Below are 22,819 nucleotides of genomic sequence, written 5' to 3'. Positions count from 1 at the left end.
GTTAGGGTTTGCAGCACACACCATGCTCTGCTTCCCTTACATACACTCTCTCATTCAGCCCTCACGGTCACTGGTCAGTCACCCTGAATCCCCATTTTGCAGAATGGATAAGCCACCTGCTCAAGGTGATGCAGCTAGTGTCTGGGAGCCAGTCTGAGGTTGTATCTGCCCAAACCCAAAGTCAGGATCTTGTTTTTTCACTGAGTCCAGATCAAATGTACAGCAGTGGAGCAAGCATTCATTGTGGTAGTTTCTAGTGCTGATAAATGTGTCCAATTTCAGGAACATGAAGGCAGTTGCAGAAACTCCTGTTCCTTATCTTCAGGCTTAGGGCACAAAGACTCTGAAGTCTCAAAGAAACTCTTGAGCTTTATTGCACACGCATCAGATGATGAGGAAAAGTTATCACTGCTGTACATACAATAGGGAGATCTTTTCAACAACATCATTTTGATAACAAAAATATCAACCGTGACTCTTTGAAGTTTCATATATGACCACCTATATACTTGCCTGTCTGAAGAGGTAGTTTTTAAAATAAAATTCTCTTTTCTGATTAGATAAATTCACTCACTCTGTTAGGCTACCTACAAGTCTGAGTAAAATGTTGTTCTCTCAGATAATTCATAATTAACTGAGTTGTAACCAAGACTAAATATCCCTGGCCCCTGAGACTTCTTATATGGCCTACAAATGGCTTTCGTTAATTCAACTTTCAAAGAACATTTATTTGGCACCTACCACATCCATTCTCTGAAGGACAGCGTACAATGAGTAAACATTAGAGCACTGATATTTTCTTCTTCTTGAGGAGCCTCAAATTGCTTTCAGATTCGCGGTTACTGGGGCAGGTGTTACGGTAGAGCAAGCCAAACTGCCACTGGGACACCTACATCTGCATCAGAGTAGGTTCCAGCCCTGGCTCCTCTTTATTTCTGATCCAGCTTCCTGCTGATGTGACTGAGAGGCAGAGGTGATGGCTCCTGCTACGATACGGGAGACTCAGGTAGTGTTCCCGGCTCCGGCCTCAGCTTGGCCTTTCTCCAACGGTTGTGTTGTCATTTGGGAGTGAACCAGCAGACGGAAAAACTCTTTCTTCCTCTCTCTCTCTCTCTCTCTCTCTCGCTCTAGCTCGCGCTCTCACTCTCGCTCTCTCCCTTCCTCCTCCCTCCCTATTCTCTGTCACTCCGCCTTACAAATTAATTAACTAATTTTAAAGGAATCAAAGTTACCTCTGACAAAGGAGGAAAGAGAAGGGGAAAGGACTATGGATATGAGTGCTCTCACTTTTTCAGCAATGTTTGTTTCTTTATTTAAAAAAAAAAAAAAAAGAGGTAAGAGAAAACATGGCAAAAGAATGATCACCACAAAATCTACAAATTTAAAGCTCATTCCTTCCATCCTTGAGTTACAAGCACAGCAGTAGAGGAGAATTTTTAGAACAAACAGAACCGGATTCTAATCCCAGCCCAGGGAGCACAATAGGTCTGCTCATTTGAGAAAAGTATTTGCTAAAGTGACTTGTTTTCCCCTTTCTGCAAGTGGAACTATTCCCTACTGTAAAAGGTAGAGGAGTAGCATGGGCATTTAGTGCTAGCGTTTTGTTCTCTCCCTCCCCAACTGATAGAACCCCCTGCAGGTCAGGGACAGGGGGCAGGGACAGTGCAATGAACAGCATGCAAAGAGGAAATCAGCTGCCACTCAAGAGAAAGGCTGAGGCAAAAAGCTTTAGGCAGAGGGTTTCAAGGCAGGCAGCGAAGAACCATGAAGTTCATCCTGCACGTGGTTTTGATCGCGACCACCTTGGCCATCGCTCCTGTCCGCTTTGACAGGTAAACCTCGCTGTCCTCTGTTCCTGTCTCTGTGTGCAAGGCAGATCAGGAAACGTTTCTTTGCAGCTCACAAAGTTTTCATCTTTCGCCTTCCTAAAGGGACAAGGTGCTCCGTGTGAAGCCCCAGGATGAAAAACAAGCAAACATCTTAAAAGACTTGGCCAACACCAATGAGGTAAAGGTGTTTAGAAGGATGTTGAATCTTTTCTTGCTGTTCTCTAAAAGCTGCTTCATTTTAAATTTTATTTTAAATGCCCATGTGGCTAACGATAATTAACCAAAGGGGAAATGAATGGTGGGGGCTATTGTACACATATTTCCCAGATTACACTTCTGTTTTCCTCCCTAAAACCTTGCAAACAGATTTTTCTAGGTAAAATTGTGAAGTCAAGGGACATTCTCAACACCATGATCAGGACCTCTTTTTAATCCCTGCTGTACCCTGCCTACGCCCATCTCCTTCTTCCCACTCCCACCCCAATCTCCTCTGATGGCATAATTTCTGCTCAAGTCCTAACTAACAATGAATGCTGAGATACTGGCCAATATCAAGGCTTGACTTTCTCCAAGTGTGGGTGCATTTTAAAAGGTCATTCTTAAAAATTAGAACAGTCTTTTAAAGTCCAACAGGCTAAAACAATCGTATAATTTATTTAGCAGTTCCTGTACCTAAGGTACATTGTGGCAGCCACCTTACATATGCTATTTCAAACTCTCTAACAGATTTTCCATGTCAGCATCATAATTTAACCGGTTTGAAAGAAAAGAACTGAAGTTCAGAAACTGTCAATCAAATGACCAAGAGCTCATGGTTCCAGTCCTAGCTCATACAAGGCCAAGCCTGCATTGTAACATGATTGCTCCCTCTAAAACTTTACAATCACCTTTCTCCATTTAAAGCTTATTACTTATTGGAGGGCAGCCTACCAGGGAAAGAGCATGTTCTTCAGAGCCAAGTGCTGGGGTTCAAATCCCAGCTCTGCACTAGCTCTCTACCTTGGGTAAACAACTGGACCTTACTGGATCTCAATCCTCCTTTGCTAAAGATGACTAACACCCATCCCTACTCCCTGTGATTGTTGACTAATACCCATCCCTACTCCCTGTAGTTGTTGGCTAATACTCATCCCTGCTCCCTGTGGTTGTTGGCTAATACCCATCTCTACTCCCTGTGGCTGTTTAAGGACTAAATGAGCTTCAGGTGGCACCCAAAAGCAGCCCTCCATGATGACCACTGGAGAAGTGTTTTCTACTGGGATTGGTATATCATTTGAAGTCATTCATTCTCTTCAGTTTCCTGTCCTCCCACCCTCTTTCTTGCCCTTCAAGCTCCATAGACATCAAGAGTTCAGCCACCTGGCCCTGTATATCTTTTCTCATGAGGAATGTGTTTGTCTTCTTCACTTGGCCAGGTCCTACATAGTCTCCAAGACCCTGTCCAGGCAGCATCTCCTGCAGGAAGTCCTCTCTGTCCATCACTTCTCATTGGCTCACTCTGGGTTGCTCCTCATGTTTCCAGAACACCTTATACCTTCCTCTGCCATCAGCTACCATGCTGGAAACAAGCATATATGGCTCTGTCTCCCACACAAAACCTCTTGCTTCTCAAAACTCCTTGATTAGCCTCTTCTGTCATGGCAACAGAGCTCTGTGTGAGGTGCTTAATAAATGCTCATTAAAGTCCACTGAACTCTAAACTCTTGCTCCACATGACCATACTAGAACACAGAAAAAGCTTTTATGATAAGATCACCTGCCTAACGTGCCTTTAAATCATTCTGCATCTCTGATGTCCAACTCATGCTATAGTTTTTGATCAAAATAAACAGACATGTTGTTTGGTTCATAGCAGCTACATACTGTCCCATAATTGAGTGACCCAGAGCTACAGTGGGTTTCTATTATGAGACATCCAGGGGGACTTGGACATGCCCATAAGGTTTGTGTGAGAAGTGAAAATTGAGTAATTGCTTCGCATCTCCCAGGTTGGAAACCTGTACTTCGTTTGGTTCACAACTCAGTATGATTTTTGAAGAACCACAAGAATTAGAATCTTCTCAGAGTCATTCTAAGCTGAATGTTATTCTTCTGGGCTCTTTTACTTAATTTCTGAAAATCTTGGGGAGAGAGAGATAGAGAGAAGGAAATCCACACTTCTTAAATGCCTGTGTTGTGTCAGACCTCAAACTCATTTCATGACTTCACAACACCCCTGGCTATTAGGCCCATTTTTCAGGGGAGAGAAATGAATCACAAAGAGTTTTTGTAACTTTCCCAAGAACATATAGCTAAAACAATGACAAGGCTGAGAGACTACCCCTTCTGTTGGACACAAACCTTCCAGGAATTCCTGAGTTTACAGGGACATCTGGTTTTGAGGCCTGGCCAGGGAGAGAGGGAGACAGATATTTAATATAAATCCCAATTAGATCCAGATGCTATGGCTAAATCAATTGTGAAATAATCCTATTCAACCCCCAAATGGTAGAAGCAAACAGATTGACAAAAACAGCTACTCAGCATTTTTGCCTAAGTGGATGCAATGTACAATGTCCTGAAAAAGTAATCAGTACAAATGATTTCTTCCCAAATTTCCAATATTCAACTGCTCTTTGCAAAAAGCTCATAAGCCTATTAAAAGAAGGGTTCATATCTTAGTCACACTGAACCCCAAGTTCCCTTCATGGAGTTTAACATGGTCATTTCTTTACAAATATGTATTGGGTGAGCAAGTGAACAAGTGTGTCTAACACTGAACTCATCTCTGCAGCTTGACTTCTGGTATCCAGATGCCACCCACCACGTGGCTGCTAACATGACAGTGGATTTCTGAGTTACTGAGAAGGAATCCCGAGCCATCCAGTCTGCCTTGGATCAAAATAAAATGCACTATGAGTAAGTCCTATGTAAATATTTAAATGTATTGGATATTTGAAGTTTGGGGGGCCTTGAATTTGAAAGGAAAGCATTACAATAAAGATATTTTAATTGGGTCCTCCCAAACCTAAAGCTCTATCTGTAAAATCAAGTTCACAGTTACTTCCAGCAGGTAGGATCAAGCCTGACAGCTCATTTCCTCTTATATTTCGTCTGATCTGCAGGAATGACAGTCACCTACATCTGCCTACTCCAGGCCAGCCCCTCATAAGCACTGAGCCCATGTGAAAAGGCAGGGATGGTTCAGCCACACTTCATCACAACCAATAGGCAATCAACCCAGACAGAGCTCCTGAGCTACCGCTGATGGCCAGCACCACGTTCTTGTATTTGAATTCTCCTGAGCCATAAGAGGAGGCCAAAATACAGTGCTTATCCAAAAGCAAAAATGTGTTCATATGAAATATATAATGAATAAATGATTCTTTATGAAAGAAATTCTTTCTCATAGAAGGCAACAAAATAAGGTTTAGATCAAAGAAGAGAGAATCTCAAATAGCCAAAGATACAGAAATGAGTCGTTCTGACTCCACGGAGAAATAAGAGGAAATCAGAATTTATTGGGCACCAACCCTGGGATGTGTACAGTCTGGGCCCTGAGGCAGTAAACAAAAGGGAGTCCAGCAATGATTATCACAAATCAATGCATAATTTAGAAAAAAAATGTTTTATACTTTCAAACATTTAGTGGTTGGAAGTGGTAAGGAGAGCAGTTTTAACTTTCCCAGGCCTTCTCACCGCATATGGAGACGCTCACTGGCAAAGCACCACTACACACTACTTCTCTCCTTGTGAACCTACTATTCCATGCTTCCACTACCTAACTTAGTGTTTTAGTTCAAAGAGCCTTCTCCTAGAAGAGAGAAAGATTCCACTGATATCAATAACATCATTTTGCAGATGCCCATCATGACTTGAGAGCATCTGTGATATTACTAAAACATCCCAAATAAATACTCAGGTAACTCTAATGAAATTAAGGAAAGACATCCATAATATGAGTATGCATTCCTGTGTATGGTTTAAAAGTAGCAGGCTATTCATTGCGATGTTTACTCATCCTTGTTTTTGGTTTTGCTCTTGTTTCAAGTGGGCAGTGATAAAAATGTAGAAGCTAATAAATTGTGAAAGTATGATTAATCATACTTATACCAGCATTTGGCTTTTGTAAGTGAGTATATTGACATGCGCCTTTCTGTTTTTACAAACGGTGTCGTTAAAATTAGAGTAGACAGTTCATAAACGCACCTCCAAGACTGCAGAAACTCAGAGTACGTTACGGGTTCTCATCTGAAAGCAGTCGCCTCTCCACCACACAGCAGCCCTGGTTCCTGAGTCTCCTGATTCACTTCACAGCCAAGCTTCTCAAACGAGTGCCTCAGTTATCACATTAGCCTCCTTCCTTCATTCATATAAGCCTATCTAGATTCCGATCATCAATTAATTCTCACAAAGTATCCAGCCTAAGGTAGAATAAAGTAGTGTACTGGTCAAATTTTATACAACTTTGCTTGAACAATAGGCTAAAAAATGAGATATTCTGTCCTTTTAATAACCTTGTAATGTAGGCAAATATCTAACTGACTGGCATGAGTGTAGATACTGAAGTAAATCAATAGAAGGTGACTGCCATCCTCCCCTTTATTAAACAGCTCACACAGTCCCTCTCCCCACTTTGGTCGTCCAGGTCTCTCCCAGCTTGAAATGACTGTAGCTCAGCTAGAGGCCCGAATCCAGACTCTCACAAACATGTGCCTTTCACTTTGTCTTCTACCAAGAGTGTTTCTTGCTAACTACATCAAAAACCAAAGTGGTAAGCTACCTATACAAATTAGTTTTATCTAATTAAGACACAATTTCTAGAAATTGGCCCAAATTAGCCACAGTTGTGGGAAAGCCACATAATTGATAGTTACCTTCCTCAAAAATATAAATATGTAAAATGATCGGTGCAGACAAGAACTATTTAAAATCTTGTTTCCAAGTACTAATTATATAGATAATTTTATCTGCATATTAATTATATTGCTACTTGGTGTCACTCAGTAACGGAAGAGGGGTTCCAAGAACAGAAACATCTGGTTGGACCCAAGCACCAGGCTGAATAAAACCACAGTAAAAGGCTGGTTTGACACCATGATGTACTCAGACACCCTTCATTAGACAGTGCATAGAAACCACTATTTAGTTTCAAACATCTGTGGGTGATATTTTTTTCAATTTTAAGAAAATTAAATTATGAATTCAGATTTTGTTTTAAAGTAGCCTACTTGTTTCATTTTTATTTACAGTTGCACAAAATCATAAAAGGCTGAGTCCACAAACAAACTCAAACAGACTGATGAACACATGTCGAAAGGAAAACACATCCATCGGCCCAAGCCTCAGGGCAGACACCATATTTATTTAGCAGTTAAAAACCCTGGTGTTGTTACTAGATTTCTTTTGCATTTCAGATATTCTAGCTTTCCTATGATCAAAAGGTAAGATTAAAAATTAAAGGTTTAATGAAAGGTAATCCAGAAGACAACATAAAAGACAATAATAGGACATAAATGCTACAATTAAATAAAATCTTACTAAGGTCCACATAAGATTATGTGAGAAATGCAAAGGAGATATACTGACTGACACACCAATAATCAACACTTCATTTTAATGTTTAATTATCTAATAATGTTCAGTCGTAACTTCATATTCCAAGTGTATACCCAGTCATATCAAAGAAATCATTACAATGTGTCACTGCATTCACTTTTCCTTCTGCTCCACACTTTCACATACTACTTGCCCAAGACCATGACATGTATGTTGGGTCTGCTACAAATGTTGAAGAGGAATCAGTGGAAAACAGAAGAGTGTAGTAGGAAAGAACATAGCATCTGAAGCAATTCTGTCTGTGTCTAGTACCATTCAACTCATGCAGTAAGAAGTTAACACTGATGAAGTTTTTAATATTTTCCCACTTCATTTACCTCACCTGCAAAATGTGGATAATAAGAGAATGCATTAGGGGCCAGCTTTGTGGCACAGTGGGTTAAGCGGCTGCCTGCTATATCAGCATGCCATACAGGTGCCGGTTCAAGTCCTGGCTGCTCCATTTCTGATCTAGCTCTCTGCTAATGCACCTGGGAAGGCAGAAGATAATGATGGCCCAAGTATAGGAGACCTTGATGGAGTTCCAGGCTCCTGCCTTTGTCCTGGCCCAACCTGGCTCTTGCAGCCACTTGGGGATTGAACCAGCAGATAGAAGATTTCTCTCTCTCTCTCTCTCTCTCTCTCTCTCTCATTCCCCCATCTCTAACACTCTGCCTTTCAAACAAATATATCTATTTGAGACTGGAATGTATTTCATAGAGGTTGGCTGAGACCATAAAGTTGCTCCTTGCACATATTCTTTATTTGTGTTAATATAGGTATGGGAAAGGCCACTTGCACATGTGCTTACATGAGTACATGCACACACATACACACATAGACACCCTCATATCAAACACACACACACACACACACACACAAATGCAACAGGGAATAATTAGAGGCTATCACCATATGGTCTCTTTTCTTACTAGCAAATGCATTACTGCCTTAAAGTTTATTATCCCACACATAGTGTGCCCTAAAGGTTGGGAAATGCATGTCAGCAAGTGCAGAGTTTGATGCGTGGCAACCCAGAGAGGGAGTCACTAGGGATAAATTGGATTGAGTGGAAATCTGAACTCATGCTTTGTGAATAGTCCTTAACCTGCTGCACTGCAATAAGAGAATCCAGACCAGTTTATCAGGCATCCTAATAGCCTTCCCCATTGCTTGTGCACACGTGCGTACACACACACACACACACACACACACACCAGAGTCTATGGCCATCATCTACACTGCCCCACAGGTCTGCATTCCTTTGTTACTCTCTAAAAGCATCCTTCAAAATGTCAAATGCCTCTTCTTTGAACCTCTTACCTGTTTCTTGACGCTGGGAGGCAGGTTCCCACAAGACTTGGTTGATTGAGCAACCTCACAAAAGCTTCTAAAGACAATACCCAGGGGTTTCACTTTTGTGATAAGGCATTCTTATAGAATGGTTGCAATTAGGGTACCAAAGTCAGAGATGGCTAAGTTCCAATCTCAACAAATGTACCTTACCGGTAGTGACAGTAACCTCCATAAAAATGGCACTTACATAACAGTGTTGACAGGACAAAATGTAAACACAGTGCTGAGCAGAATGCCTGGCATATAAGAAAGCCTCAATAAACATTAGCCACTTATTAAATCCCCAGTGATAATTATGTGTCCTTCCACCTACATTCAGGAATTCTTTTTTAAAACAAATTAAACCAATCTTGGAACACTAAAATAATATTTGAGAAAAAGTAATTTGGTTTCATCTGCTTAAGCCTTGCTGCTGGTTAGTGGAAGGGCTCATGAAAATAACATCTGGCCCTAGTTCTTAATTTCCAGCCTTAGGCTTAATTTTTAGTCCCTATCAGCAATAATCTGGCACCATTCTCATGTCCTCATGCAGCTGCATTTGTGGGAAGGTTGTATTTTAGCTCACACGATTTCTTTTTTCTTTCTTCTTTTTTTTTTTTTTTTTGGCTGCTGTTATCACAAGAGCTAAATTGATATGTGTAAGTCTAAAAATATTCTTAGATACAAGCTTCCTGTGACTAATTAATACCGCCTTATGTTGCAAATCAACCTCTGGGATCACAGAAATTTCTCTTTCCCTCGGTTCTTCTACTTCTATCAGTGCAGGTGGAGCAAAAGCCATATGCCCTCTTTAAAGCTAAAAGCAATTAATTATATCTGTAGCGATCCCCCAAAATATAATTACAAAAATCTCAGGCTCCATGTGAGTTTTAGTGCAATACGCCCTATCTAATCCCCAAATTGCTATCACAAATTTATTTTCTCAGAAATCCCAGATTCCTAAGTCCAAAGCTAAGCATTCAATGAGTTACATATAATGTGCATAATAATGTGTTTGCCAGTGCTGCTAATGGGAATCAATATTCATGAGCAGTACTTGGTCCCATGTGCTAAATAAACTCTAATTAGGAGATACAGCATTTGCGCTGCGCATCAGAACTCAGATCAGTCAGTCAAGCTGCAAGGGGAAACCGAGACGAGTGGAGCTCTGCACTGTCATAGTTCATTATCATAAACAACTGAAGAAATCAAAGAGCCAAACCACCACAAGGAGCCAAAGCCCAGTTTAGAAACATGTGCCATCCATAAAGTGTCTGTCCATTCTGGGACTGAACCTAACTACTACTGAGAAACAGCGGATGTGAGGCCGGCCAAGTGCTTCTCGTATGTCACCTTATTTCATCCTCACTCCAATCTTGCATGCTATATTTTGGCCCATTGTAAAAGTGAGGAAACTGAGGCTCAGCACAGCCCAAGATCATATTAAGTATTGAGAAGCAGAATTGGGATTGGAACCCAAGAATGTCTGACTACAGGACACTGTTTCCTTATTTGACAGGATACACAGCAATGGAAAGAAAGCATCGTATGGTTTTAAATAACTAGATTGAACACTGAAAAACAGACAGTACCTTCCTGCTTACAGGACTCACCGCCAACAAGATTAAAATCACGCGCAGTTCATTACCTAAAATATGGAGTCCATGGGAAATGAGATCATTCAAATAAGAAAGTTGTTCACAACTTCAAAACATCTTTTCTTTTAAATATTTTCATTGAAATATTTCCATTATATAATATCATTCTCTGTCCTGAAAACAGAGTATATTGAACGTAGTTCATCTTTGAGTGAAAAAATATTTTAAACACAAATTTTCATTCTGGGCTATAAGAGAATCACATCTTTAAGGGCTCTCGACACTTCAAAGTATCTTGGACCATTTGGACTCACATCCAGCAACCCCTGTGTTTGCTAAGTCCTACATCAAGGTGGTTTTACCTTGGTGTTATACCTTTATGTTGTTACTATTGCTGTTTTCTGTCAGCTGTCATCTACTGGATGCCTGTGTGCTTGCTTTCAGCAAGTCATCTCACCAACATCCAATGCCTCCCTTCTAAGTTAAACAAGCTCTTTGGAAATGTATCCAAAATATCAGGAACACCGCTGTTTGTGAGGGAGTTTGTAAATCTGCTTTGCTGTAACATAATATTTAACATATTAAGAAATCTAATCAGACTTTAATGCAAGCATAAATGGAATGTATGTAAATTGATCATATAAATAAATATTGCTATATTAATGTCAAAATTACATTCAACATCATACCTAGTGGAGAAAAAAATTTTTTCCTATTTAAAAAAAGCAGGAAAAAAAGAAAGCTTTCTTTTGCTACTTTTATTTTCATTGTTCAAAGAGTTAAGCCAGTGCAATAAAGCAAAGCAAAAAGGAAATAATTCCTGAAGAAAAAGGAGAAAGCAGTTATTTGCAGAAGAAATAGTCATACAGAAAGCTTTAAGAAAACTAAAAATAGAATTACTGATTCAATCTCCATCATGGTTATTGGTCTGTTTAGGTTTTATATGTCTTCATGACTGGATTTTGGTAGATTATATGTGTTCAGGAATCTATTCATTTCTTCTAGCTTTTCCAATCTGTTGGCATACAGCTCTTTGTATTAATTCCTGTTGATTATTTTTATTTCTGTAGTATCTGTTGTTACATATCCTTGTTTATCTCTGATTTTAGTGATTTGGGTCTTCTCCCTCTTTTTTTTTTTTTTTTTTTTTGGTTAGTTGGGCCAATGGTATATAAATTTTTTTCAAAATAAATTCTATTTATTTTTTCAGCTCTTCATTTCACTGCTGTTTTGTATTCTTATTTCAATTTTGTTTATTTCTTCTCTAATTTTAATTAATTCTCTCCTCCTACTAATTGGGGTTTGGTTTGTTGTTGTTTTCCTATGTTCTTAAGATGCATTGATAGTTCATTTATTTTGTACTTTTCCAATTTCTTCAAGTAGGCACCAATTGCTATAAACTTCCCCCTTAACACTGCTTTTATTGTATCCCATATGTTTTGATATGATGTATTGTCTTCATTCATTTCCAGAAATTCCTGATTTCTCCTTTGATTTCTTCTATGACCCACTTGTTCATTCAGGAGCATTTTTTGGTCAGTCTTCATGTATTTGCATATGATCTAGAGATTCTTGAGCTGCTTATTTCCAGCTTCATCCCACGCAGTCAAAGAAGATGCATGGTATGATCTCAACTTTTTTTAATTTGCTGAGACTTGCTTTATGTCTTAGCATAGGTCTATTCTAGAGAAAGCTCCATGCACTGATGAGAAGAATGTGCATTCTGCCACTGTGGGGTGAAAAGTTGTGCAGATATCAGTTAGGTCCACTTGTTCCATAGTGTCAATTAGCTGTTGGTTCTTTGTTGATTTTTCTGTCTAGTTGATCTGTACATTGATAAAAGTGGTGTGTTGAAGTCCCCCGTTACTACTGTATTGGAATCTATGTCTCCCTTTAGATCCATTAACATTTCTCTTAAATCCCAGGAGCCTTGGCATTGGGTATGTATACATTTATTATAGTCACATCTTCCAGATAAATCGATCCCTTAATCATTACATAGTGCTCTTTATCATCACTTTAGATAATTTTTGTGTTAAAGTCTATTTTGTCTGATATTAGGATAGTTACATTTGACCCTCTTTTTTTGCTTTCTGTTAGCATGGAATATCTTTTCCCATCTTTTTACTTTCAGTCTGCATGTATCTTTGTTGGTAAGATGTGTATCTTTTAGGCAGTAAATTGATGGGCCTTGTTTTTTAATACATTCAGCCAGTTTGTATCTTTTAACTGGAGAGATTATTATGTTTTTCTTAAGTTTTATTATTTTGCCTTTTACTTGAATGACAGAGTGACACAGAAAGACACACACACACAGAGAGAGAGAGAGAGAGAGAGAGAGAGATCTACTATTCACTGGTTCACTCCCCAAATGTTTGCCACAGACCAAGTTGGGCCAGACCAAAGGTAGGAGCCAGGAACTCTGTCTCTTAAGTGGGTGACAGGAATCCAGGTATTTCAGTCATCACTTGCTGCCTCCCAAGATACACATCAGCAAGCCGCCGGATCAGAAGCAGAGGCTGAACTTAAAGCCAAGCACTCTAATTTGGGATGTGCACATCTCAAGTGGTGTCTCCATCATTGAGTCAAATGCCAGACCCAAGTTTTTGTTTTGTTTTGTTTTGTTTTGTTTGTTTGGACAGGCAGAGTGGACAGTGAGAGAGAGAGACAGAGAGAAAGGTCTTCCTTTGCCATTGGTTCACCCTCCAATGGCCGCCGCGGCTGGCGCACCACGCTGATCCGAGGCCAGGAGCCAGGTGCTTCTCCTGGTCTCCCATGGGGTGCAGGGCCCAAGCACTTGGGCCATCCTCCACTGCACTCCCGGGCCACAGCAGAGAGCTGGCCTGGAAGAGGGGCAACCGGGACAGAATCCGGTGCCCCGACCAGGACTAGAACCCGGTGTGCCGGTGCCGCAAGGCGGAGGATTAGCCTAGTGAGCCGCGGCGCCGGCCCAGACCCAAGTTTTACTATACTTAAGTATTAGTTCTTATGCAAGAGTTAAAAAAGAGATTAATGTAGCTAATTAGAATATTTCAAAACAGACAAAATTCCTAAAAATATTTGACTATATGATGAAAATGGCATTTTTATACATATAATTTTTCAAGATTTAATTATTTATTTGAAAGTCAGAGTTATGGGGCAGGGGGGTAGAGAAAGAGAGAGACAGAGAGAGAGAGAGAGAGAGAGAGAGAGAGAGAGAGAAATGAATGTCTTCTATCCACTCACTCACTTCCTGAATAGCTGCAATGATCAGGGCTGGGCCAGGCCAAAGCCAGAGAACTGGAAACCCCTCTGAGTTTCCCACGTGGGTGCAGAGACCCAAGCACTCAGGCCATCTTCCACTGCCTTCCTAGATGCAATAGCAGGGAGCTGGATCAGAAGTAGAGTAGCTGGGACAACCAGTGCTCACAAGGGATGCAGGCTTTGCGGGCAGGGTTTTAACCTGCTGTGCCACAAAGCAGGGTCCCACATAAATACTGAAGTCAGGTATCTTGCACTCAAACTCCACCATATATAAATCGTGTTTAATCTTTCTGAGCAATAATTTCCCCTTTTGTAAAACTGATAATATTGACAAGATTAAATAAAGTAATGTATTCAGAGCAGTATTTGATCCATATCAAACAAATCAATGTCCGAGCCAAAGCAAAAATATCAGGTCAACTCTTGAATGTCTGGTCCTGGAGCTCAGGGGAGAGACTAGACCTAGACATGCAAGTGGAGGCAACTGGCAGGTAACCATTAGAGCTGGGGGACTCTGTGCAGTGATGAGATAAGCTGATGAGGAAGAGATGAAAATGGGAAGAAGGTGGTGAGATAAACCTGACCCCAGCAGTAGCCTCCCCACGATTTTTCCTGCCTCTTATTTTACCCCTCCAAACTACCCTAGCCATTTTCTAGCTCCATAACATAGCCAAGTTGTTTAAATAATTTCTGCCTCAGTTTTGTCATCTGTAAGATCAAAATAATAATCTCACATGAAGAATAAATTTTTAATGCCCATAAAAAGGTTAAGTCAATGCCTGGCACATCATAAGTGCTGAGTATTTGATGATGAAGATTGATCATGGTCATTATCATTATTGTTGTTATTCAGGTTTCCCCCAGCTTTCTGAGTGTCAAAATAATAAAGGATGGTCATGAGAGTTGTGTATAAAGATATCTTTTGTTGCCTGTCTTGTTGCATGTGTGAATGTGTGTGTGCTTTGGAGGACAATGATGAGTATGACAGCAGCATAATACAAACCACACATTAATTTTAAATATGCTAGTTGCCACATTAAAAAGTAAAATCCCACAGGTAAAACTGATTCTATTAAACTTAACAGATCTGAAATATTATTTCAACACATAATCAACATAAAATTATTTATGAGATAGTTAATACAACTTTCATACTGCCTTCAAAATTCAATACATATTTTTTAAAGATTGATTTATTTATTTGAAAGGCACAATGAGAAAGACAGAAAGATCTGCTATCTACTGGTTCAGCCCCCAAATGGCCACAACAGGGAGTAGGAACAGGCCACAGTTGGGATCTTGGTACTCAATCCAGGTCTACCATACAGGTGGCAGGGATCCAAGTACATGAGCCATCACCTGCTGCCTCCCAAGGTACACATTATCCAGAGCTAGAATGGAGAGTAGAGCAGGACTCTAACCCAGGCACTCTGATATGGGACATGGAGCAACCAACCAGCATTTTACCCACTGGTCGAATGAATACCCCATCAGTATATATTTTACACACACAGAATCTATTTTGAGCAAGTCCCATTTTAAGTGCTCTACACCCACTTGTTGTTGTAGACTATAATATTGGACAACACAGGTCTAGATAAATTGGGAGATCAGAAGCCAGACACGTGACATGTCCGAAGGATATGGCTAGAGGAGAATAATGAAGAAACATCCAACTTGATTAAAGATAGAGGAAAAGGAAGGGAACTTTTCTGCAAATGAATGATAGCCATGCTTCTGTTCCCCATGATAAAAGAGCATTTTGTCACCTCTCTGTCAAACAGGATCCTGGTTGATGATCTACAAGAAGAGATTGAGGCTGGCGCCACAGCTCAATAGGCTAATCCTCCGCCTGTGGTGCCGGCACACCAGGTCCTAGTCCTGGTTGGGGCGCCAGATTCTGTCCCGGTTGCCCCTCTTCCAGACCAGCTCTCTGCTGTGGCCTGGGAGTGCAGTGGAGGATGGCCTAAGTCCTTGGGGCCTGCACCCACATGGGAGACCAGGAGAAGCACCTGACTCCTGGCTTCAGATCAGCACGGTGTGCCAGCCACAGCGGCCATTGGAGGGTGAACAAATGGAAAAGGAAGACCTTTCTCTCTGTCTCTCTCTCTCTCTCACTGTCCACTCTGCCGGTCAAAAATAAATAAATAAATAAATAAATAAATAAATAAATAAATAAACGAGATTGAGAAACAGTTTGATGTTAAAGAAGATATCCCAGGTAGACACAGCCATGCAAAATATAATGACTGGGACAAGGTAGATTATAAAATGCTTCTACTGTAAAGAAAATGTGACCTCAACATTTGTTTTCATTTGGTTTAACTTCTCAAAACTGGTTTTGCTCTTAAGATTGAGGCGTGGACTGAAAAAATGATGTATAAGCATCCAGAAATGGTCTTTCACATCAAAATTGGATCTACTGTTGAAGACAACCCACTATATGTTTTTTTTTTTTTTTTTTTTTGACAGGCAGAGTGGACAGTGAGAGAGAGAGAGACAGAGAGAAAGGTCTTCCTTTTGCCGTTGGTTCACCCTCCAATGGCCGCCGCGGCCAGCGCGATGTGGCCGGCGCACCGCGCTGATCCGATGGCAGGAGCCAGGAGCCAGGTGCTTTTCCTGGTCTCCCATGGGGTGCAGGGCCCAAGCACCTGGGCCATCCTCCACTGCACTCCCGGGCCACAGCAGAGGGCTGGCCTGGAAGAGGGGCAACCGGGACAGAATCCGGCACCCCGACCGGGACTAGAACCCGGTGTGCCGGCGCCGCTAGGCGGAGGATTAGCCTAGTGAGCCGCGGCGCCGGCCCACTATATGTTCTTAAGGTAAAAATAGTTCCAAAACCACTGGTTCTTATTACTTTTTTTAAAAAAAAATGAGTTTAAAAGTTAATTTGAGTCACTACTGAGTTAATATTAAGAAAACAAAGACCTCTAGACATTTCAGCAATAAAATAGAAGTGATAGGTGGTTTTCAGTGGAATCAAGAAAATGTCTGAATAAAATGTCAGAGATTGCACAGCGGAGAAACCCATACAGATATGTCATCCCACAGCTTTCTTACAAGAGTTCGTGATGTCTTTTGTGTATAAAACAGTGAGACCCCAGGACAGTACAGTTTAAATCTTATGTTGAAGGGCAATTCCCTCTGTAATGAGCTGACAATGGCCATTCAGCTGCTACTGGATTTTTGTACATTCAAAGAAATAGCTCCTGAAGCATTCCCTCAGTAACAGGAAGCCCATCCTTACCCTGAATCCCGATCCATTCATCGTCTCCAATCCCCAAAATAAATCCAAACTCTCTTTAAAATGACATTCCTTCAAATATCCAACACCATTCTTCCTCCCCACTCCAAACACAATCTAAGGCCTGCTGCACTCCGGGATGAGCATCTCCAATTTATGAAACCAGAAAAGCAAAAGGAAATGATAGAAGGTATCTTATAATCTATTTCTCATAAGATGTCAGCAATAAGAGAAACGATAGATTATGATATTTTTAAACTCTAAAAGTAGCTCTGACCATAAGAAAAATTCGAAAAATATTCAATATAATAGATTATGAATTATGTGTAGACATTTAAGGACATATACCACGGTCCTCTCAGAAAAGTATGCATATACATTCTACAATAGACAGGGAAAGCACTGTTTTGAGAATATGAATGAGTTATTGGATGACATGAGATCAATGTGTGCGTTCATGCAAAATATCTTAAGTTTATTTTTAAATAGATTGGGAAAAAAGATGAAAGAAGAAAGGCTATTTTTATGGATTGTGGCATTCATGCACGAGAATGGGTCTCCCCAGCCTTCTGCCAGTGGTTTGCTTACCAGGTAAGTGAATCAGAACAGGAACACTCACAGTCTCATTTGACTGTCAAGTCTCAAGTACTACAAGTGGCAACACTCCCTTCCAAACGAGTGCAGCCTCACCTAACTAGAAGACCCACATTTGACGCTGTCAGGGAATAAATGCTCTGGATTTTCCTCCTATTGCTCCTCCTAGAATTCCAGCTGAGAGTTGATGAGCCTAAAACTTTCTCAGCTTTAACATGAAATTTCCCCTTATAATTAAGCATGGGAAATCTAAAACTACCTTTATATTACAATCTGCAAATTTCACCTTTTCTCAATGAGCTTAAAACATAGACCTTTAGTTCTGGTTTGGATGTGTCACTGGCCCCACATGTACTTGGTATTTTCATACTTAAAATTCCTTTCCAAGTTCAAAATAACTCATTTTTTACATTAAAACTAGAGTAACTGTGTGTTATTCTCACTCTACCAATGATGTATTGATTCCTACTATCTTTTCTAAAAAATGATTTATTTATTTATTTACTTGAAAGTTTGAGTTACACAGAGAGAGCAGGAGAGGCAAAGAGATAAAGAGACGTATTCCATCCACCGGTTCACTCCCCAAATGGCCGCAACAGCTGGAGCTACGCCGATCCAAAGTCAGGAGCCAGGAGCTTCCTCCAGGTCTGCCACGCAGGTGCAGGGGCCCAAGCACTTTGGCCTTCCTCTACTGCTTTCCCAGGCCATCAGCAGGGAGCTGGATAGGAAATGAAGCAGCCAGGACCCGAACAAGTGTCCATATTGGATGCCAGGAGTGCAGGCAGCGGTTTTACCTGCTACACTACAGAGCCAGCCCCCCTACTATCTTTTACTTTTGTTCTTCTGCCAACTTCTGCATGCATGACAAGGTTTTCTAGGCATGGATACTTTCACCAGAGAAGAACCTGCCCAGAGAATTGACTTGTTCCTGCAATTGTTGTAGCTCCCTTTATTCAACCCATAAAGGAACATATATGTGTGCCATAAATAAGTACAAATATTTCATGTTGACTAAGAATAAATATAAAATTATAGGACTACAAGAAAATCTCTTAGCAGGCAGGCCTCATGGCACAGCAGGTTAAGACACCATGTGAGATACCCACAGCCCCTTGAGAGTGTCTGAGGTTCCAATCTCATCTCCACTTCCAGTCCAACCTCCTGCAAATGTGAACTCTAGGAGATAGCAGATGATGGCTCAAGCACTTAGGTACCTGCCACCCATGTGTGAGACCCCAGTGGACTTCCTGACTCCTGGCTTCAGCCTGGCCCAGCCCTTTATGATGTGGTTAACTGGGGAGTAAACCAGCAGATGGGAGATACTTTCTCTCTCTCTCTCTCTCTCCCTCTTTCTCTCTTTTTCTCTCCCTTCCTCTCTCCCTCTCTCTGTCTCTCTCTCTCTCTACCCCATTCAAAATAAATTAAAAGAAATAATTTATTTATAAAAAAGAATGGTCATTGCAACTAATGTGACTGGTCTGACAACTGCTTCTCTTTTTCTTCTTTAATATATATATGGGTTGTTTATTTTTGCATCATTAAAGGACAATACATTTGAAATCATCTGACCCTGGGCCAATGACTCAAGGAAGGGTAGTTATTACAATTATAACCACAGCTTTCCACACAGTAGCTGATTTTCACACAAGAGCCTAATTTTTTCCTACTCCCACAGGCAACCAAAAGTTATGGAAAAATAAAATTATGACCAAACTCTTGGATCAAATGAATTTTTATGTTCTTCCAGTGTTCAATGTTGATGGATATATTTGGTCACGGACACAGGTATTACTTAGTACTCTCTTGTTTGCATTTAAATGATATATTATTTATTGGTTTTAATACACATTGATTGTTAAGCATTTAGTTTTTATTAATATAAAGAGAAGAGATTTCATGTAGTTCACAGATAAAATTCTAAGAATACAGTGATATTTCTCTCCATCCCTCCACCTTTCCCTTCTCTTCCTTCCTTCCTTTCTTTTTCTCTTTGGCATTTATTTTAAGGTTGGGTAACTATTTAGTTCTTCTGCTTTCCCAGGCCATAGCAGAGAGCTGGATTGGAAGTGGAGCAGCCAGGTCTCAAACTGGTGCCCATATGGGATGCTGGCACTGCAAGGCGGCAGCTTTACCCGCTACACCACAGAACTGGCCCCCTGCCTCCACTTCTGACCCATCTTCATGTTAATGCCTAGGAAGGCAGCAGATGATGGTCCAAGTACTAGGGTTCCTGTCACCCATGTAGGAGACTCAGATGGAGTTCCTGGCACCTAGTTTCAGCCTGGCTCTGCCTGGTTTTTGCAGGCATTTTGGGAAATAAACCAGCAGACGGAAGATCTCTGCCTTTCAAATAAATTAATTTTTAAAAGGCGGGGGAGGAGTCACTTAAAGACATTATGAATACATTGATTTCAAATGAGAAATTGTTATATTCCATAAGTTAAGGATGGAATTGAGATGAGCTGTTGTATAGAAAAGATTTAAAAAAAAAAATCTGTCTTTTCACCAGATGTTTTACTGCCCTCCTGTTGCTAAATAAAATTAATCTGAACTTCCAGGCAGATAATATCATATCAAGCTCTCTTCCAAAAATTTCATTGAACAGTAATAATTTTATTTGTATTATATCTGAACCTATAAATGCTGAAAATTTTAATAAAATTATAATTAAATATGGGTGATTTCAGAACACTATTGATTATTTTCTAAAATAAAGACCTAATCAGTGGTTTTTAAAGCTAAATGAATTATGTCATCAACACCTAGGAATATTAATATTAAAAACTGTGTTTCTGAAAAAGCACAAATTATAAGAAAATATTTTTTCTTTATAATAAATGCCTCAAATTAACTAGACAGATTTTAAATAAAGCTTTAGATACCTGCAGAGAGAATCTGAGATGATCAAATTGAAAAAAAATGCAAACTGATTTTGTATTAACACTTCTATCACTCAATCTGGCAGTACCGCATGTGGAGAAAAAATCATTCCAAGACCCGAAATTCCAACTGCATCGGCACTGACCTCAATCGGAATTTTAATGTCTCATGGAATGGTGAGTAGCAGACTTCTTCTTCTGGAAAACTGAGCATTAAGACACCAAACTTAAGTAAACCACCAACTTGTTTCAATAAAAGTAGGTATTCCTTGAGTATTAATTTTCACATGATGGAAGATAATCATCACTGCTACTGAGAAACCTTTACTGTTTCACTGCAGGAGGATGTGTGAGGGACAGAGCTGCTTATCCGGCCATCTGTTAAACAATAAATCTAGCTCGTTAAAAATCAGGCACGATCCAGATGCACAAAAATTCAGATAATCTGAAGAGATCCTCTTCCTGGTCTGACAAAGACTGAGAAACCAGTGCCCTGTTGTGGCACAGAGGGCTAATTCACTGCTTGCAATGCCAGCATCCCGTATCATAGTGCCATTTTTTTTTTTATATTTGACAGGCAGAGTTGTAGACAGTGAGAGAGAGACAAAGAGAAAGGTCTTCCTTCCATTGGTTCACTCCCCAAATGGCCGCCATGGCTGACACTGCACCGATCCGAAGCCAGGAGCCAGGTGCTTTTTCCTGGTCTCCCTTGTGGCTGCAGGAGCCCAAGCACTTGGCCCATCCTCCACTGCCCTCCAGGACCACAGTAGAGAGCTGGACTGGAAGAGAGGCAACCGGGACTAGAACCTGGTGCCCATGTGGGATGCTGGCACCGCAGGCAGAAGATTAACCAAGTGAGCCATGTTGCCAGCCCCCACTGTGCCATTTTGAGTCCTGGCCACTACACTTCCAAAGCAGCTCCCTGCTGATGTGCCCGGGGAAACAGAAGATGGTGGTGCAAGTATTTGAACCCCTACCATCCATGTGAGAGACCTGGATGGAGTTCTAAGCTTCTGACTCTGTTGGGGCCATTTGGGAAGTAAACCAGTGGATGGAAGATTTTTCTCTCTTCCTCTCACTCTCTCTGTCAGTCTGCCTTTCAAATAGTAAATCGATCTTTAAAAAAAAACAAGATTGAGAAATTAGTGGTTAAAACCAACATACAGGTCATTTATCAAGAGTTTAGCAAACAGAAACATCTGAGGCAAAGCAAATGAAAAGCCTTAATGAAATGCTCTGCCAAGCAGAGGTCTGATACCTTAGATGGTGTTCTAGGTCCTGATGACTTTGAACTCATCATGACCTATTTCAAAGAGAAATTACCACTGCCCCCCTTCATATCATTTGGTTGTAAGTAATGTCTTAGTTTTTACCTCCATTCTTCCATAATGAATATGACAATAACTGCAGACAAGCTTCCTGATGAAACAGACTGAATAAACTTGGGCTCAAAGATTAGTTCCCAGAGAATGAGAGCTGCAGTTGAGTTGGAACTAGGTCTATCTGGTCCAAGCCCTGAGTTGCCCCCAACATATCAACTCCTGAGCCCTAGGAAAGCAAGGGAAATGAACAAAGCTAAGAACATTCCCAGGAGTTAAGTCTGTTGCAATCTGGCATGTGTGTACAGAGTTGGTGCTCAGTGACGAGGACAAGAGAGACATGGAGGCAGCCCTGTAAGCATGAGAGGTCAGTGTTTAGAATGATTATGGAATCCACGTTAGAAGAGGCAGAGCCTATACTATATGGAGCAGACTGTGATCTCATCCACCATATCTTCTGCAGCTTTCCCTGACACCAGTAACCGTGTCTGAATTTCTATTGGGGCCCTGCGCCAGAGTCTGAGAAAGAGACAAAAGCTGTCGCTGACTTCATTCAAAGCCACCTGAAGTCTATCAAGGCTTCTAGCACCTTCCACTCCTGTTCCCAGATGCTATTGTTTCCCTATGGGTTTACATCACAATTGCCACCCAACTATGAAGATTTGGTATGTACAAAAAATCTGAGTTCATACGTTAACACCATGGTTGCCTTTCTGTCTGTTCTTCATTAACAACTTGGGTTCTGTTGAAAAAATTTCAGATTTTAATGCCAAAGAAAATAACTAATGAAGTTTGCCTTGGAGTTAAAATCATGATCTTCAGACTAATTTTTCACTTAATAAAAATATATCAATAATAAAATCTTTCAATGTGATTCCAAGAAAAATTCAGTAGGAAGAAATGTCTAGGTCTCTCTCTCTCTCATTGTCTCTTGATCTCTCTCTGTGTCTCTATTTCTCAAATACATTTTTATGTAAACAAAAGTTCTTGTATATTATGAAAAACTATGCTATAATTTCAATTTTTACACCAAAATAAATTTAATTCCATTTTTCTATAATTTTTGAAGTACTCTCATATAGATAACAAAGAAAATAAACAAGCAAATGTGACCTGAGTCACTTATTATCCAAACTACCTGAGATTTGACCCCATGAGTTTGATTAATTTATGCAAATTAAGCAATGCAATTTCAGGC

The 22,819-nt window shown here is 40.5% G+C and overlaps 1 protein-coding gene and 1 long non-coding RNA gene across 2 annotated transcripts in view; one reads left to right on the top strand and one right to left on the bottom strand.

Moving 5' to 3' along the window:
* Positions 1-22,819, bottom strand: part of LOC103350414 (uncharacterized) — a 259,649-nt gene that overhangs the window by 124,047 nt on the left and 112,783 nt on the right. The gene's annotated exons all lie outside the window — the stretch shown is intronic.
* The window catches only part of CPA3 (carboxypeptidase A3), a 28,665-nt gene continuing 7,557 nt past the window's right edge, over positions 1,712-22,819 (top strand). The window contains 11 exon segments of the mRNA XM_070072681.1: positions 1,712-1,832; positions 1,932-2,007; positions 4,603-4,727; positions 15,370-15,403; positions 15,776-15,844; positions 15,938-16,030; positions 17,319-17,420; positions 19,099-19,114; positions 19,117-19,208; positions 20,389-20,483; positions 22,085-22,286. Coding sequence (XP_069928782.1) covers positions 1,765-1,832; positions 1,932-2,007; positions 4,603-4,727; positions 15,370-15,403; positions 15,776-15,844; positions 15,938-16,030; positions 17,319-17,420; positions 19,099-19,114; positions 19,117-19,208; positions 20,389-20,483; positions 22,085-22,286 — 972 coding nt within the window. The 5' untranslated portion in view covers positions 1,712-1,764.

This window comes from Oryctolagus cuniculus, chromosome 4 (assembly GCF_964237555.1).
Source record: "Oryctolagus cuniculus chromosome 4, mOryCun1.1, whole genome shotgun sequence".
Classification (NCBI taxonomy): domain Eukaryota; kingdom Metazoa; phylum Chordata; class Mammalia; order Lagomorpha; family Leporidae; genus Oryctolagus; species Oryctolagus cuniculus.
This window is presented reverse-complemented; position numbering and strand designations above follow the sequence as displayed.